This window comes from Festucalex cinctus, chromosome 5 (genome assembly GCF_051991245.1).
Source record: "Festucalex cinctus isolate MCC-2025b chromosome 5, RoL_Fcin_1.0, whole genome shotgun sequence".
NCBI lineage: Eukaryota > Metazoa > Chordata > Actinopteri > Syngnathiformes > Syngnathidae > Festucalex > Festucalex cinctus.
This window is the reverse complement of record NC_135415.1, coordinates 19,886,108-19,900,833: the sequence shown is the minus strand read 5'-3', so window position 1 is coordinate 19,900,833 and position 14,726 is coordinate 19,886,108. Positions and strand designations below refer to the sequence as shown.

Below are 14,726 nucleotides of genomic sequence, written 5' to 3'. Positions count from 1 at the left end.
GATCACTGTAACCTGAGTTTGTTGTATGTAAAGTGTATTATGGCTGCGTAGCTTAGAACAGTTTAGTCATTACTTTGTACATTGTAAAATAAAATGCAGCAATTTTCAGAAGCAAAGGACAGAGACCTGGTAGTCCTCCTCCTCTGTCAGCAGGTTGTTGAGGGCTTCATTAACAGACTTGTTATTGTGATTCTGGACAGACCTCAGGTACGGCTTGACTAGCTTCAGCTGGTTCACCTTGTTGGGGGGAATAAATAAATTAATACAAAAAAAACATCGCAACAACCAAGAATTTTTAAAGAAAACCTTATGATTCTTGTTGATTACCTTGGTGAAAAAGTTGACAGCTCGATTGTGATCCAAGCGCGGCGACAGAATAGTCAGCAGGTCGTTGAGTAGAAGAGGTTTGTAATCCAGGTAGAAAGAAAGCGATTTATAGTACAACTCAACATTGGCCACCTATAAAGAAACAAGAATTGTTAAATCGAGACAAGAAAACGGCCAGCATAGCCATGCCACAGTTTACCTTGGCAATAATGTCTTTGAAAAGTCCTTCTTTCCACGCGTCGGTCGGATGGGACATCATTGTGAGCACTGCGTTGTCGTACTCTTCGTATTTATCGTAAAGGAAAACCAGCTCGCCCCATAAGTGGGACTGCTCTGCTGCACGCAGAACCTGGTGAGCAAAAAGAGAGATGCAAAAAAACAAAAAACAAAAAATAAAAAAAATAAATTAAAAAAAAATAACAGATCTTACTTCACAATCTTGAGACATTTTTGAGTTTATGGATGGGAGATTATTGACAGATAATGGCCACACATTAGGTACACACGGAAAATCTCAGTGGGTAAACTTTTGTCCTCAAAGGCCACAATTGATGATTTGTTTGAGCCACATTTGATTTTTTAAAATTAACATGGGCGTTAATTTCTAGATATAGAAAAAAACTGTTCAAACGGGTGTGGAAATATGCAAGTAGTTTATGTACAGATTATTCGTTTTATTTATCTACAGAGCTTTGTTTCAGCTGTGGTTGCTGTCTTGTAAATAAAGTTGAGTTCAAAAAAATTTTTTCTTACTTACAGTAAATTAAATTACTTAAAAAAATCAATACATCTTAACAAATTTGACGAAAAACAGCTGAATTAACATTACATAGGACTCTTCAAAATGTAAATGCATAATTTGCTAACACATGATAGAAAGACATCTTTTACTAAAATTTCTCAATGTTTATTTATTAAACTAAAATTCTCTTCATTATTGTGCTTTCACAAGTTTTCATAGGCGTAGTCCAGCTCTTAATCCTACAGAGTTTTACCTAACCTTTTAACTCTTTCAATAGATAAGAAAAATTAGAAATACTTTCCAGTGTTGGACAGAACAGTTCTACACCACTGCATAGTAACTACAATGATAAATGTATATAATGACACTGTTGGGAGTGTTATTAATCAAACTAAGCATTTTTTTGTTGCTGTAATGAATACCATTAAGCTCTAACTAATGAACCATCTGGCGAACATCTGAGCAGACACAGCATTCGGATCCTTGCGTGTAGTGACGTTCCCACCTTTGGAATGTTGACTCTGGACCAAAAGAGCTCGAGGTGCTCTCTCATTTTCTGAGGCTTGAACTTGGAGTAGAGAATGGCGAGCTCAGTGAACATGCCCATGTGTGCCCGCTCCAAGCCCAGAGCTGCCTCCAGAAGAGCGATCAGCTCCTCAAAGTAGCCTCGGTCCTGGTAGTAGCTGATCAGGTCCTCCAGCTCGTCGGCATGGATGACGATATGGAGGCCGCAGATTTGCGCCAGACGGAATTCCTCGCCGTCCACGCATGAGAAACAAACCTGCCGGATGACAAGACGGGAAGAGAACGTTCGTCACGATCAGATCTCACGGAATATCCTGGGAATGGCAGGCATGCTTCTCGACGTGCCAGTTACTTCTTTCCAAGTGCGAGTACTGTTGGCTTTCCTGGCGCTGTCCACAGCGGCCTGGTACTCTCCCAAGTGCACTAGTGTGGATGCCAGTCGAGCAAAGTTTGACACGTTGTTGTACAAGAGCTTAGCAGCCTCATACATTCCCTCTTCGTAACATCTATCTCCCACCTGTGGGAGATAGACCATTAAACTAGTTATTATGGTGAATGTGTATCCATGTGCAGCCATTTATGTGTTATCTATTCACCTGTTGGATGTGAGCATTGTTGGGTCCGCTGACAAACTCCTCCAACTCAGCAAGACGGTTTGTTTTAGCCAAAGCAAAGATGAGCTCCGTCTCCACGTAGGATTCCCGTGCTTTCTTCCGAGCCATCTGGAGGAATTTGACCAAATCTTCCCAGTTGTCTGCAAAGCAGCGCATTAATCAAAGATGGGCGCTTATCAACGTGTTGAATAGCTGAAAAGTTGCACTGAAAAGCAAAGGCTTACTGTTCTTGCTGGCCGCATTGACCACCTCCATGTAGGCTGAGGGGTCCACAGCTTTAATATACGAGTCAATAGCCTCCTTGACCAGGTCTCGATGCAGCTGTGCCCGGGCTAACTGACTCCATACCGCAGGCTCATTGCATCGCTCAGCAAACTCATACGCTCTGTCCAAGTTTCCTATATGTTCTATTAATACCTACGAGTGAGCAGGAGAGTTAATATAATATAACATTAATTGAAATACATAAATGTGAAGAAAAGGACCATAAAGGTAGTTCCATCGTTTGCCCATGATAAAGACAGCCTACAATATATTACATGGGCATTTCTGTGTAAATGAAAGAAGCACAAGGTTTTTCAGTATAGATATCATTTACGAGTCACTGTAACAGACAGCAGTGCGAAAAGAAAGAGAGACACAAATTCAAGTTGAGCTTTTCATTAAAAAAAAAAAAAAAAAGGGTGATTACAAAATGTTTGTTTTGACATTATGAGATGATGTGCAAGTGCATATTTAGCTGTACTACATTCATAGACATGTACCTGTATTGCCGACGTGTTGACATCAAACTTCTTAAAAATGGCAAAAGCCTCCTCGAAGAGTTCATTGCTGATAGCAATATTAGCAATGTCCGGGGCGTCGTAGTTGTCCAGCCTATTGACATATTCCATCACACGCGTGCGGTCCGCCTTGATGGCGGTCAAAATCAGCAGGTTCTGAAGGTTTCTGGGAAAACATACAAAACAAAGGGAATGTTAAAAAATATTAATGATGGTTAAATAATTCAAATGTAGCACTTAGTAATCTGAACCTATGTTCACTGAAAACAGAGTTGTCAAGCACGATCTTCTCCAGAAGTTCAATCAACTCGTTGGGTAAGTCGGCGGTCATGAATGCTTTGACGGAAACTGACACCTCCTCTGGGTCCTGGGTCTCTGACAGCGCAGTTTGTACCACCTGGAATGAACATAAGAAGTACACTATAACATTATGTTGCATAATAATAATGATAATAATCAACAACCTGCACCACTTGAGACTCTGACCTGATCGATGAGTGGCCTCCTGTAGGGGTTGTTCTCTTCCAACACATTGGCCCAAAGTTCCGGGTCTTTCCGTCGCACCAAATACCGAGCCTCACTTTTAAATAACGAGTTCTCATTGCAGACCTGGCAAAAAAAAAAGAACAATCAAAAGATGCACATATACCAGTATTTGATTAGATCATACATACTTATTAAACAGATGTTCATATTTTGAGCACTGTAATTTGAGGTCCTCACCTTGATGAGGTCCATGTCACACTGCCCTCTCTCATAAGCCACACAGGCAAGGTGAGGGTCCCTCTTCTCACAATAGCGTCCCACCACAGCACTGTCATAGTAAGGGTTCTCTTTCAGGAAACGTTCCGGTGTGTTGTTGCTGTCGATGTAAATCTTGGCCAGAGCATTGTGGGTGGCTGGCTCCTCGCAGCCTTCATGGATACGTGACTCCAACCACGGTAACAAGAGCTTTAACCTAGAAAGAAGAAAATCAATAACTAATATGTGATTTTTTCAGAAGTAAATTGTGCTGATGTACCACAAGGTGGCGGTGTTATGAGTTTTGTCATTCATTCTTAGTTGAGTTGTAGGCAAAGTAAAGCTTTGTTTCCTGCATTTTATGGCACAAGAAAAGCAAAACTACATTGGCTGCTTCTTTCTTACCTGTTTCTTTTCTCCACCTCATCCACAAGCTCATCAGTGGAAAACTGCCCTCTGACCACCATGATCAAATTCTTAATGACATCCTCAGCACAATCTACATCCAACAGGCCGCCTATCACCACTGGTAATCGACTAGGGTTAACCTGAAAATCATGATAGGAAATTAGCCAACAAGTCACAGAAACCCTGTTACATTTATAGGAAGGACAAAAATCTTATTACTATTCTACTATTAACACAGTGTATTTGCCAACATTTGATACTATTGTATGTTTACCCTACAAACTGTTACGCAACTCAAATTTTGTGGTGGCAGAAGAATGATAAGTATTCCACAGGTTTTTCTGGTGGGATACAAGTCATTGTGCAATTCGTATACTGCACAAAGAAATATTGTACATTCCAAAAGAACTATTGTTTCTCGTGTTTGAGTAACATCAAGATAAATCCTTTGAGGACTGTGACAACGGTGGGCAACAGCCTGGAAATGACAGTGACTTACTTTCTGCACATAGATTTCAATGTATTTCTGGAGAGTGTTGCGGTAGAGGTAGAGTACCAGGTCGTGGACAAAGTCAAAGCGGTCACATACAATAATGAGAGGAAGCTGGTCTGTCAACTTGGCTTCCTAGCAAGGGGAAAAAAAACGAAGTTCCTTTGTTAATTAAAACATCACATTTCTTACTGAGTTATAATGGAATTAGAAGATGCAAGAACAGTTTCACCTTAAGGAAATTCTTAACCCTTTCCGGGTCATAACAGTTGCTTTCCCTGCAGATCCTCTCAACTTCTTTGATCTGTCCAGTCTTGCAGGCCGCCTGGATGTACTTGAAGTGAACGTCAGGCTCCTGGCTGAAATTCACAATCGAGCCGAGGAAGTAAAACAAGCCTTGAATAGAAAGAGAAGAGGAAGTCATGACCTAGGCCGATACACACACACGCGCACACGGTGCTTGGGACACATACCCTCGTAACTCTTGAAGGACTCAAATAGCTCCACGAGGGCCTGAGTACCCAACTGCTCATGATACTTTGATGCTACCTGCACACATAGTTGCAGGTTCTGCCTGATGTTAGCCGACAACATGGCTCTTAGACACTCCAATGAGTCATCAACCGATAAAGAGCCAAAGAAGTTCAACAGCCACTGTAAGGAAGAAGAAGAAAAAGAAAGTTAAACAGCTGAAAAGAAGACAATTTCACACATCACCTAAAAAGTTAACCAATAAAAAACTGATTCCCTCTCTTTGGATGTACCTCAGGGTTGAGCAGATGTGTGTGCACCACAGCTCGCTTGATATCATAAAGGTCAGTGTAGTGCTCGAGAGCTCTCTGCAGCAGGCCCGCCGTCTCACATAGCTGGGCAACATGCGCACGGTCGTAGTGTGTGAACATCTGGTTGCCCAGGATGGCATCTGCCACCTAAATAGAAGTTGTTACACGCACGGTCAAACGAATGACCAAACCTCAAAAGTGTCTGCTTCTTGTGTGAATGTTGACCTGTGGCGCTTGTACGAGGTTCATCTCGAGCAGACGTGTTTGCAAGTGTCCTTCAGCTGGGCGGTTGTTCTTCAAAGCATCCAACAGGAAGGACGTGCACTGCTGAATCAGGCTGCCTTCCATGAACACATCCACAATCTACAATTACAAATCAGAAAGGAAAGAGGTTAGTTTGTCACTACGTTATCTGATAGATGCACCCGTGTCAAGTTGTCCCAGTCACGTCATTTTCAGATGACCGTATCAATGTTTTGTAAATAGGGATTGTTTCAAGCAGCAGTCTGCGCATCTGAAGGGCATTGCGTCCAAATGGCCACACAAACCTGCACACAGCTTATGAGGGATCATTTTTTCTTACACAGCCAACAGTCGAGCAAGCCGGAAAATACAAAAAACTAAACTAAGTTTGCAAAGACGCATAGATCAGAGGAGAGAACAGAATGGCCCAACACCTTGCTGGCCAGCATCATCATAGATCAAAGAATGGATCATAGATCATACGGTACGCATGTAAACGATTTACCTAAGTCTTAACAAGTGTGAATTATTTTGTGCCAAGCAAATTTATGCCCTACTGGTTGCATTCAATCCTGCAATGCAGCTGTATTGACTCTAGGGATTTAATGATAACAGCAATATTGTGATATTAAAACTGCCACAATATCGTCGTTGTCATGTCACGATATTAAAAGCAGCATGTCCGTGTTAAAAATTAAAAATAAATATAAAAATAAAAATAAAAATGTCAAGTAGATTACCTTTTGTGCAGTTGTAGCACCCTCTGGTGGTTAGTTGTTTAGTGCAGTTTACTTTTCATACAACATGTTTTGGCCCTTCTATGTCGAAAATCCATGCTAATCGTCAGATGAAGGGCAATGTAATATGCTTGTGAACCGAGTCAATATGTGGAGAAAGTCAATGTGTGAGTGCATTAGAGATCGTAGGTTATGTGCATTTTTGTTACTTATTTACAAAAGCACAATATTGTGCTTTTAAAACAATATTGTGACCTTTCCTTCATATCCTACCCATCGTGATAATTATTGTATCGTGAGGTTCATGTCATGATAATATTGTATCGTGACAATTGGATATTGTTACATCCCTAATTGACTCATCATTGTTACAATATTTAAAAGACACATTTCTAAATAACGTTGTAAATGGATCAATTTTCAGAGAACGACAAGAAATTAAATTGGGTGGAGGAGTCTGGAATAAAGCAAGGCGGTGGCGTGACTTTTAAGGGAGGAAAAGCATGACTTAGTGAATTCCTGGCATTGCTGGCACATCTGGAATAACATAAAATGCAGCTTGTACACGCTTGTGCAAGGGGAACTCTGCAGATGTGTTTACAAAAAAAAAAAGGCAGGATTATTTGTATGGGTGATGAGATGACGTGTTACCTGGTTGATATTGGCGAGTGGCTCTTCATCCTGCACCAGCATCTGCGCAAATTGCAGTCCCTGGTCTGGATTGACGCGCATCACATTCCTCAGCAAAAACACCCAATCAGGGGTGTAGCCAACCTGGGGAAATGTAGCAAGTTGGGGTTCATTTTACAAATCCAATATTGAATTAAAACATGCAGATCTACTCCCTGGTATTGAATATCATTGGGCGGGGTGCACCAAATGAAATAACAGAAAATACAGGCGGTTGATAGTTACTTTTTTGGCATACAGAACAATCTTCTGGAACTGCCCGGTCTCCGCAAAGCACTGAATGACCTTGTTAGGGACGTTAGCTCTGAGGTACACACTAAGAGCGAGGGTCGGATCAGAAGCCTTCACCAGATCCCCCAGCTCTTCTGAGCACTCCAGCTACAAAACAGATATGTTTAAGTCAAATCAGGCCAGTACAAACAACTATGGCATATCCAGCTGTCGCAGAAAAAAATAGTTCACATTATTACCACATATTATGCAAGTCAAATCTCACCTTGTCCTCCTTCAGCCACTTCTCCAGCAGCTGCTTGCGGCCCTGCTGCAGGACAGGCCTGCACAGCTCCAAGGATTCAAATTTGTTGAGCTGACCCTGGTCCAACAGAATACCAAAGTACTGCAACAGCGGAGATGCCTGACCTGGTTGGGCAGGGACACTCTGAAACTGACGGATGGTCTCGGCGGTCCGCAGGACACCCTGAGTCAGGTGGAGTAGAATTGGGGAAGTGTTGTGGGAAAGATGGTAGGAAGAAAAAAGAAACTTCTCTGTAAACATGAATTTTAAACTTCAAGAATTTGTTTTTTCAGTACTCTACATATCAGGGCCGGCCTAGGCTACGGGCGAGCTAGGCGGTCGCCTAGGGCGCCATCTTGTGAAGGGGGCGCCAAATTGCAGAAAGGAAAAAAAATAAAATTTTAAAAACCCAAACACAACCCCCACCCCCACCCTCGTGTTTTCTAACATAAAATATGTTATATAGCAAATCTATTTTATTAAGTTCCTTTTTTTTATTACTTCTATTTCAAATAAATGACTGTGAGTTCACGACCTGCTGTCCTGGCGCCCTGAATCAGACCCGCTGCTGCCGCTTACAATGAATGAAAGGTAGGGGGAGGGGTCGTATATCATCTCAGAGTGTAGTGGCAGCACTTTAGAAAGATAGATAGATGGTTGGCACACTTGTGTTGTTTATACATTGACATCGACAACAATGAAAAGGTCCAAGCCTTCAGGTGCTGCACTAAGAAAGCGGCGAAAGGAGGCGGAGGAAAAACGGGCCCAGGGTAGAGGTATGTATGTCGGTCAATCATCATTGTTTATAAAATAAACACGAAAATAGCGTTAGCGTCTTAGCTTGCTTATAACTTGTTTACTGCACCATTACACCCATGCTAGTAGCTACTTTGCACACAAGAGTGGGGCAACGCTTGCTGAGTTTAAACTAAAACAGCCAGTAAGTCCAGATACCGGCAAATGGATTTGCATAAGTCATTGTTTCACATAACCACATTAATTTATTAATTTATTGAAAATAAGAATTATGTGCTGGTTTAATGTAAAAATCTATATAGTAAATGCATTTTTTTTTTTAACTAGATGCACTGAGAAAATATTTGCAGCCACAACAAGCACCTGCAGAAGCTGTGGTAAACAATCCTTCAGTGTCATCTTCACCAAAGGCTACTGAATGTAAGTGCATGAATGGTGCATTTAATAAAAAACAGCCATAATTTCTTACATTGTATTCTATCATAATGCAAATGGATTTGTTTTCCCTGCTTTAACACCAAAATAATTTGAAGTGATGTATTTTGTTTAATGTACAGCTGAAGCAACAGCCAGTCAAGCACCAATCAGCAGTACTTTGAGTGACACAAAGCTCGATCTTCTAGATCCAGGTGACTATTTCAGATATATCAGCTATTGCTGAATCATGTACAGTGCTCAGCAGCATATATGAGTAAAAATTTGAAAAATTTAAAGATTTTGTTCAATATCTCCCCGCGACCCTTGTGAGGAATAAGCGGTCAAGAAAATGGATGGATGGATGGATGGATGTTCAATATCTCAATAAACATAAGAACAATTTGGGGTGGGCACACCTTCCCTCTCTGCGCTGCTGCCCGGTGCCGGTTTCCGGGGGGGGGTGGGGGTTTCTCGCGGGGGGCCGGGTTCGCGGGGGGGGTGGCGGCCGTCGGGGGGGGGGGGGGGGGGGGGCTTGTTTGGGGGGGGGGTGGAGGTATGGGTGGGTGGGGGGTTGGGTGCTGGGGGTCGGGGTGTGTTCGGGGGTTTGGGGGTCGGGGGTGGTGGGGCCTGGGTCGTGGTGGATGGCGGGTTTGGGTGGGGTGCGGGGGGGTCGTGGGGGGATGGGGGCTGGGGACCGGTGGGGCGCTGTGGGGGCCCGCTGGGCCTCGTTCTGCGGCCTTGGGCTCGGGGGTGTGGGCCGGGGCTGGGGCGGGGGTGTTCTGGGTGTCTGGGTCGGCTCGCCGACCGGTGTCCGCTCGGGTGGCTTGGGGGTGGCCTTGGTGCTTCCTGCGGCCTGGGGATTCCGGGGGGGGGGGGGGGGGGGGGGTGCTCGCTTTGCTGGACCGCGGTTGACGGCTTCTTTCTTTGGTGGTGGTCCTTATGCATGCCAGATCCGTCGCACCAGCATCTACTGAAACTCAACAGAAGTACCCTCTCCCTCCCACAGCCCCTTGAATCAGTTGGTGCTGGTGTCTGTGGTTCTCACTTTGCTTTATCTATCCTTCCCTCCTTCCTCTCTTTAGTTTTTCCTCTGGTCACTTGAGATCTTAATTTATTAGAAGTATGAGGTTTCTGGGGTTGGCATAAGACTCTGGTTTTGTAACCACGCAGGAGGGGTCTTGTTGGTGCTGGACTTCACTTTGATGGATTGGATGTACTGGCTTCTATGGATCTCACTCTGCCTTATCGATCCTTCCCTCCTTCCTCTCTTTAGTTTTTCCTCTGGGCTCTTGAGATCTCGCTAAATTTGCTGGAATTTAGAGGCTTCCGGGGTTGGCGTAAGACTTTGATTTTGTAATCATGGGGAAGGCAGGAAGTGTTTGGTCGGTGCTGGATTTCACTTTGATTTACCTTTCTTTTCTCTTTATTTCTTTTTTTTCTGACCTTTTCTCTGGTCTCCTGACCATTTAAATCTCACGACTCTGGCAAGATTCTGAAGTACCTGGTTAAGGCGAAGGGTAATGGGATATTTATAAGGTTTTAGGTGAATGAATGAGTATAAATTTATACGTATTTGCACGCACGCACACGCACGCAAAAAAAAAAAAAAAAAAAGAGCAATGATGACAAGACGTTGAATCGGTAAGACTACCGAATGAACAATTCTGAGCTCTTTAGGAAAAAAAAAAAAATAATAAAATAAAAAAATAAAAAAAAATAAAAAAAAATAAAGAACAATTTCCAAAATATTGACAAAATGTTTTCTGTAGAATACGCACTTGACTCACAACATGAAAGTAAGGTTGTAATAGGATGCATAGATTACAAAATCTTCAATTTAATCAAATTAACTAATGCAAAAAAAAATTAAAAAAAATGCAACCCACAACAAAAACGACTACATCTAGTACTTTCTATGATCTCCATGATTGTTATGGGTAGCAACAGGTCTGCTAGGCCTGGAATTAACAAGCCTTTTTCTCGAAGTCTACTTATTTGTGCAATATGTACTCTAATAAATAAAAAATAAATAAACACTTAGCAGAGATGCAGTCATTTCCTACCTGCCCAAAATCCAATATGTCAACCATGGAACTTTTAACTTTTCTAGAGGAGAAAAAACTTCTAAAAATCTATCCCAACATGTGGGTAGCACTCAGAGTGGCTGCTACCATATCAGTGACTGTAGCTTCAGCTGAGAGATGCTTTTCCAAGCTTAAACTAATAAAAAACTATTTAAGGTCTACCATGTCACAAGAATGGCTAACTGGACTGGCACTTATCAGCATCAATCAAGAAGTATCCAGGCAGCTATCCTTTGACGCACCAATTGATGCCTTTGCTGCAAGGAGGTCCCGGCGTGCACTATTTTAAGTATTTGCCGTTATGTTCCTAAGTTATTTAGTGAAGTTTTTTTGCACACTATTCACATTATCTGTGACTCACCTTATTGCCAAAGTTTTACGATATATCGACGTTTGTATATTGATACATTTACTATTTTTTGTATCTTACACAATTATTAATGTACATAGTGAAAACATTTTGAGGTTTTAAATACTGACATTTTGCAAAAATTGCAATAAAAAGTTGCATTGCATTGTACTTCTGTTATTTTTCTTATTTTTATTTGTTTGTGGAATTTGGTATTTATTGCGTGGTGTGCTATTAAATATAACATATCTATAATTTTTGTGTGTGTGTTTTTTTTATGGGATTGGGGGGGGGGGGGGGGCTACCATGTACATTTTCGCCTAGGGTACCAAATTATGTAGGGCCGGCCCTGCTACATATAGACCAACCTTGGGTGCTGATGCAGCAATCTTTGCCGCCTCTGAATAACTTCCCTGGGCAAACAGTGTGTTGAACTTTCTAGCGAAAAGCTCCTCAGCACCAGCTAGGTTGGACCTGACAGCCATCCTTAAGGCCAGGTCTGGATTCTGGAGGACATTCGTCGCATAATTGACAATGTTTTCTTCTTCAACACATACTGACAAGACCTAAAAGGAAACAAAAGAAAGACAACAGACATCAGCAGGATGACCAAATATGTTTTCTGAGCATCGGCATGCATCCCCTCACCTGTCCCTTCTTGTTAACTCCGATGATTCCCGAGCTGGCTTCATGAGGTGATGTGACAAAGATGGTCTCAGCACTGATTCTGTTCATGTAGATGCACACTCCTGACTCGAGGTCGTACAGGTGAATGTAACCGTACTTGGTGATTAAATATATGACACCGTGCTTGCTTCCAATCTGTGGGAAAAACAAAATTGATGACCACCGGACAGTCTCAGGCCACACCCTCCGAGTTGCAGGGTTCCTTGACATACCTGCATAGCTACAGGAAAGTCTGTCTGGGCCTCTGGAGGGAAAAACACATCCACTGCTTTCTTTGCAAATGGCTGGTTTCCTGCAGCTGGCTGACCCACTTCAATGATGTGCAGCTGGATGAATTGTAACATGTTAAAATAAGACCACAATTGTGCAAAAAAACTGAGTACAGAAAATACGCTTGCATGCACACAGTGGGATGTTATTTATGCTGTGAAACAAACCCACTGTTTTTCACACGTTCCCTACATGATTGCGCAATGTTCAGAGGTCCGCACCTTCCCACCCGCCTGTGAGCGCACAGCAAAGCAGAAGAGGGTGGATGTATTGGCGTTCCCCTCCACTTTGAACTCCCCGAACGCAGCAGCGTGACCTTCTATTGGCTGGGACACTTTTCTCTCCACGGAATACAGCTGCATTGCCCCAACTACACGGTTTTGCTGCAACAACAAACAGATTATAAAAATAATAATTACAAAAAAAATCAAGCAAATCTGGAAAATTTCTGAATCTCCTCTTCCTGCCCATTCAAATTACAAGGGTGCCTTGATTTATGAGTGGAATTTGTAACTCAACACACTCAATCTTTACCCACTCGAACAGAAATTTCCATTCAGCCCCCAAAATAAACAAAAAAATTAAAATAAAATTATTTGCGTTATCCGTCACATTTGTTTGGTATAATTTTGTGAAGTTGTCATCATGAATGCTGAAAAGACTACAACTCAAAGTGTTTAGTATGTACAACTGTAATTTAGATAAACTATCTCTCATATCAATTCATAGTTCACAGGTTTTGCCCCAGAGTTTTATTAGCCCGGTATCCCACCAGGCTTTCCTTGACCCCCAGCTCAACAGCTCAAAATCGATGCTAGTTTCGTTAGTCCATTTTTGGTGCTTTGCATTGTGTGTTATCATGAAGCTAGAATACTTTCATCTAAGGCAAAATTAAGTGTTTGTGTTAAATACACCGTCACGTCACGTTATATTTAGTTTGACAACTTCAACTTAGAGTGGCAATAAACGGCTTGAAGCGAGCGCTTGGCTCCTTTTTCTGAAGAATTTTTCTCGATTTAGTTTCCCCTCACAGGAAACACACACTCGTCAAGTAAAGTTAGTATGAGTCATGGACATAATCATGTTAAGGCATCCCAGATTGCACAAGCATTGCACTTCCTGTAAAATTACATGATCATGAATAAATAACTTTGTACCTGTGCAGAAATCCCAATCAGCAGCAGCCACTTCTGCTGCTCGTCAGTTCTGTAGTTAATGATCTGACATCCTGCCAGACTGGCATGCCGATCGAACACTTTGTTCGGTTGGGAATCCCCCTCCATGCTCCAGTGATAGACGGCCGTGTCCGTCACCAAGGCAACAGTATTTACTGATATCCACTTCCAGAACATGACCTCCTCTGTCATTGAGTGAGCCTTCATCTTGCTTTTCATCTCGATGTTAAAGATCTGCAGGGTCTTTGCAGCTGAAGGGAAGGACAGTAGAGGACATCAATATTTAGGCAGCAGTCAAAAAAAAAAATCTTGACATTTTCAAACAAAATAGGTCACATATGTTTCTACTCTATATGATTATATTTTCAAATGTTTAACGGAGCAATTAGCATAACAATATGATTACAGTTTTAGCAACAGGAATGCATTATGTGTGACAGTTTAAGTTTAAAGTCACCAAAAAGCAAAAAACAAAAAGCAAATTAACATGCATAGTTATTATTGCTGTTCCATTTTTTTGTACAGTATATACTTTATGCACTACATATATACACACACATATATTGTTTGTCATCAATAGGTTTGTACTCCAACTTAAAATGTGACTTATCTGACTTGTACTGACTGTCCTTCACTATTGTTTAGGAGACTTTCTAAATTATTTTTGTCCTCTTGACTACGTGACCTTCACTACCTCTATTGTGTACTGCTGTTGCTCTGGTGAGTCAAAGACAAATGTACACTACTGTGCGTAATAAAGAGCTGCTGTGATGAATTGTGTCACTGATGGTGCAGCGGTTCATTTGCCTGACTTCTGTGTAGGCAAATTGTTGTCGCTTCTCTCTATATATGCTCTGTGACCAATGTTCCCTCTAATTTTCCGTCTGTGCATTCACACAAACATCTTGAGCGTTCCTTGGACTACGGTGAGCAACATCCACAGACTTATATGAATGGACTCACAATGCCACTTATTAACCATAGCGAGAAGTGAACTTGAAAATGTTTATTTTTCCCGCAGCGTTTTCATGTTATTTATGGTTTCTACGGTGAAAATGTCACCGTGTGTGCTTCTCATGCACATTTCATTAGTAAGAATGTATTTATAAATTTTCTCTTATAAGCTATTACTGTGAGTTTCACTCAAAGATTTGTCCGCATCACGTTGTCAAAACCATGAACAATTAAATTAAAGAAAAGCCCATTTGGACAAAATTGGCTGAGTTAGTCAATATATATACAGTAATCCCTTGGCAACATAAAACATGCACTTGGCGACCAAGCCAGCATCACCCATGTCCAAAACCTGAGATCATAAATTACATGATGTATGTATGTTACAAAAAAATTCAAACCACTTATATATCAGATTTGTGACACGATTAGAATCAGC

General features: G+C 41.8%; 1 protein-coding gene across 2 annotated transcripts in view; it reads right to left on the bottom strand.

The window, feature by feature from the left end:
- cltcl1 (clathrin, heavy chain-like 1) overlaps nucleotides 1-14,726 on the bottom strand; it is a 29,758-nt gene that overhangs the window by 5,324 nt on the left and 9,708 nt on the right. For both annotated transcript variants that reach the window (XM_077520902.1, XM_077520903.1), the window contains exons 3-27: nucleotides 13,316-13,584; nucleotides 12,380-12,541; nucleotides 12,101-12,214; nucleotides 11,850-12,023; nucleotides 11,570-11,767; nucleotides 7,578-7,778; nucleotides 7,307-7,459; nucleotides 7,043-7,165; nucleotides 5,637-5,774; nucleotides 5,394-5,558; nucleotides 5,103-5,283; nucleotides 4,862-5,025; nucleotides 4,639-4,764; nucleotides 4,137-4,279; nucleotides 3,714-3,948; nucleotides 3,477-3,599; nucleotides 3,242-3,387; nucleotides 2,973-3,156; nucleotides 2,433-2,625; nucleotides 2,191-2,348; nucleotides 1,947-2,111; nucleotides 1,575-1,850; nucleotides 527-676; nucleotides 328-459; nucleotides 127-237 (exon numbers count right to left, since the gene is read on the bottom strand). In XM_077520902.1, coding sequence (XP_077377028.1) covers nucleotides 127-237; nucleotides 328-459; nucleotides 527-676; nucleotides 1,575-1,850; nucleotides 1,947-2,111; nucleotides 2,191-2,348; nucleotides 2,433-2,625; nucleotides 2,973-3,156; nucleotides 3,242-3,387; nucleotides 3,477-3,599; nucleotides 3,714-3,948; nucleotides 4,137-4,279; nucleotides 4,639-4,764; nucleotides 4,862-5,025; nucleotides 5,103-5,283; nucleotides 5,394-5,558; nucleotides 5,637-5,774; nucleotides 7,043-7,165; nucleotides 7,307-7,459; nucleotides 7,578-7,778; nucleotides 11,570-11,767; nucleotides 11,850-12,023; nucleotides 12,101-12,214; nucleotides 12,380-12,541; nucleotides 13,316-13,584 — 4,184 coding nt within the window. The remainder of the gene's footprint in view (nucleotides 1-126; nucleotides 238-327; nucleotides 460-526; nucleotides 677-1,574; nucleotides 1,851-1,946; nucleotides 2,112-2,190; nucleotides 2,349-2,432; nucleotides 2,626-2,972; nucleotides 3,157-3,241; nucleotides 3,388-3,476; nucleotides 3,600-3,713; nucleotides 3,949-4,136; nucleotides 4,280-4,638; nucleotides 4,765-4,861; nucleotides 5,026-5,102; nucleotides 5,284-5,393; nucleotides 5,559-5,636; nucleotides 5,775-7,042; nucleotides 7,166-7,306; nucleotides 7,460-7,577; nucleotides 7,779-11,569; nucleotides 11,768-11,849; nucleotides 12,024-12,100; nucleotides 12,215-12,379; nucleotides 12,542-13,315; nucleotides 13,585-14,726) is intronic.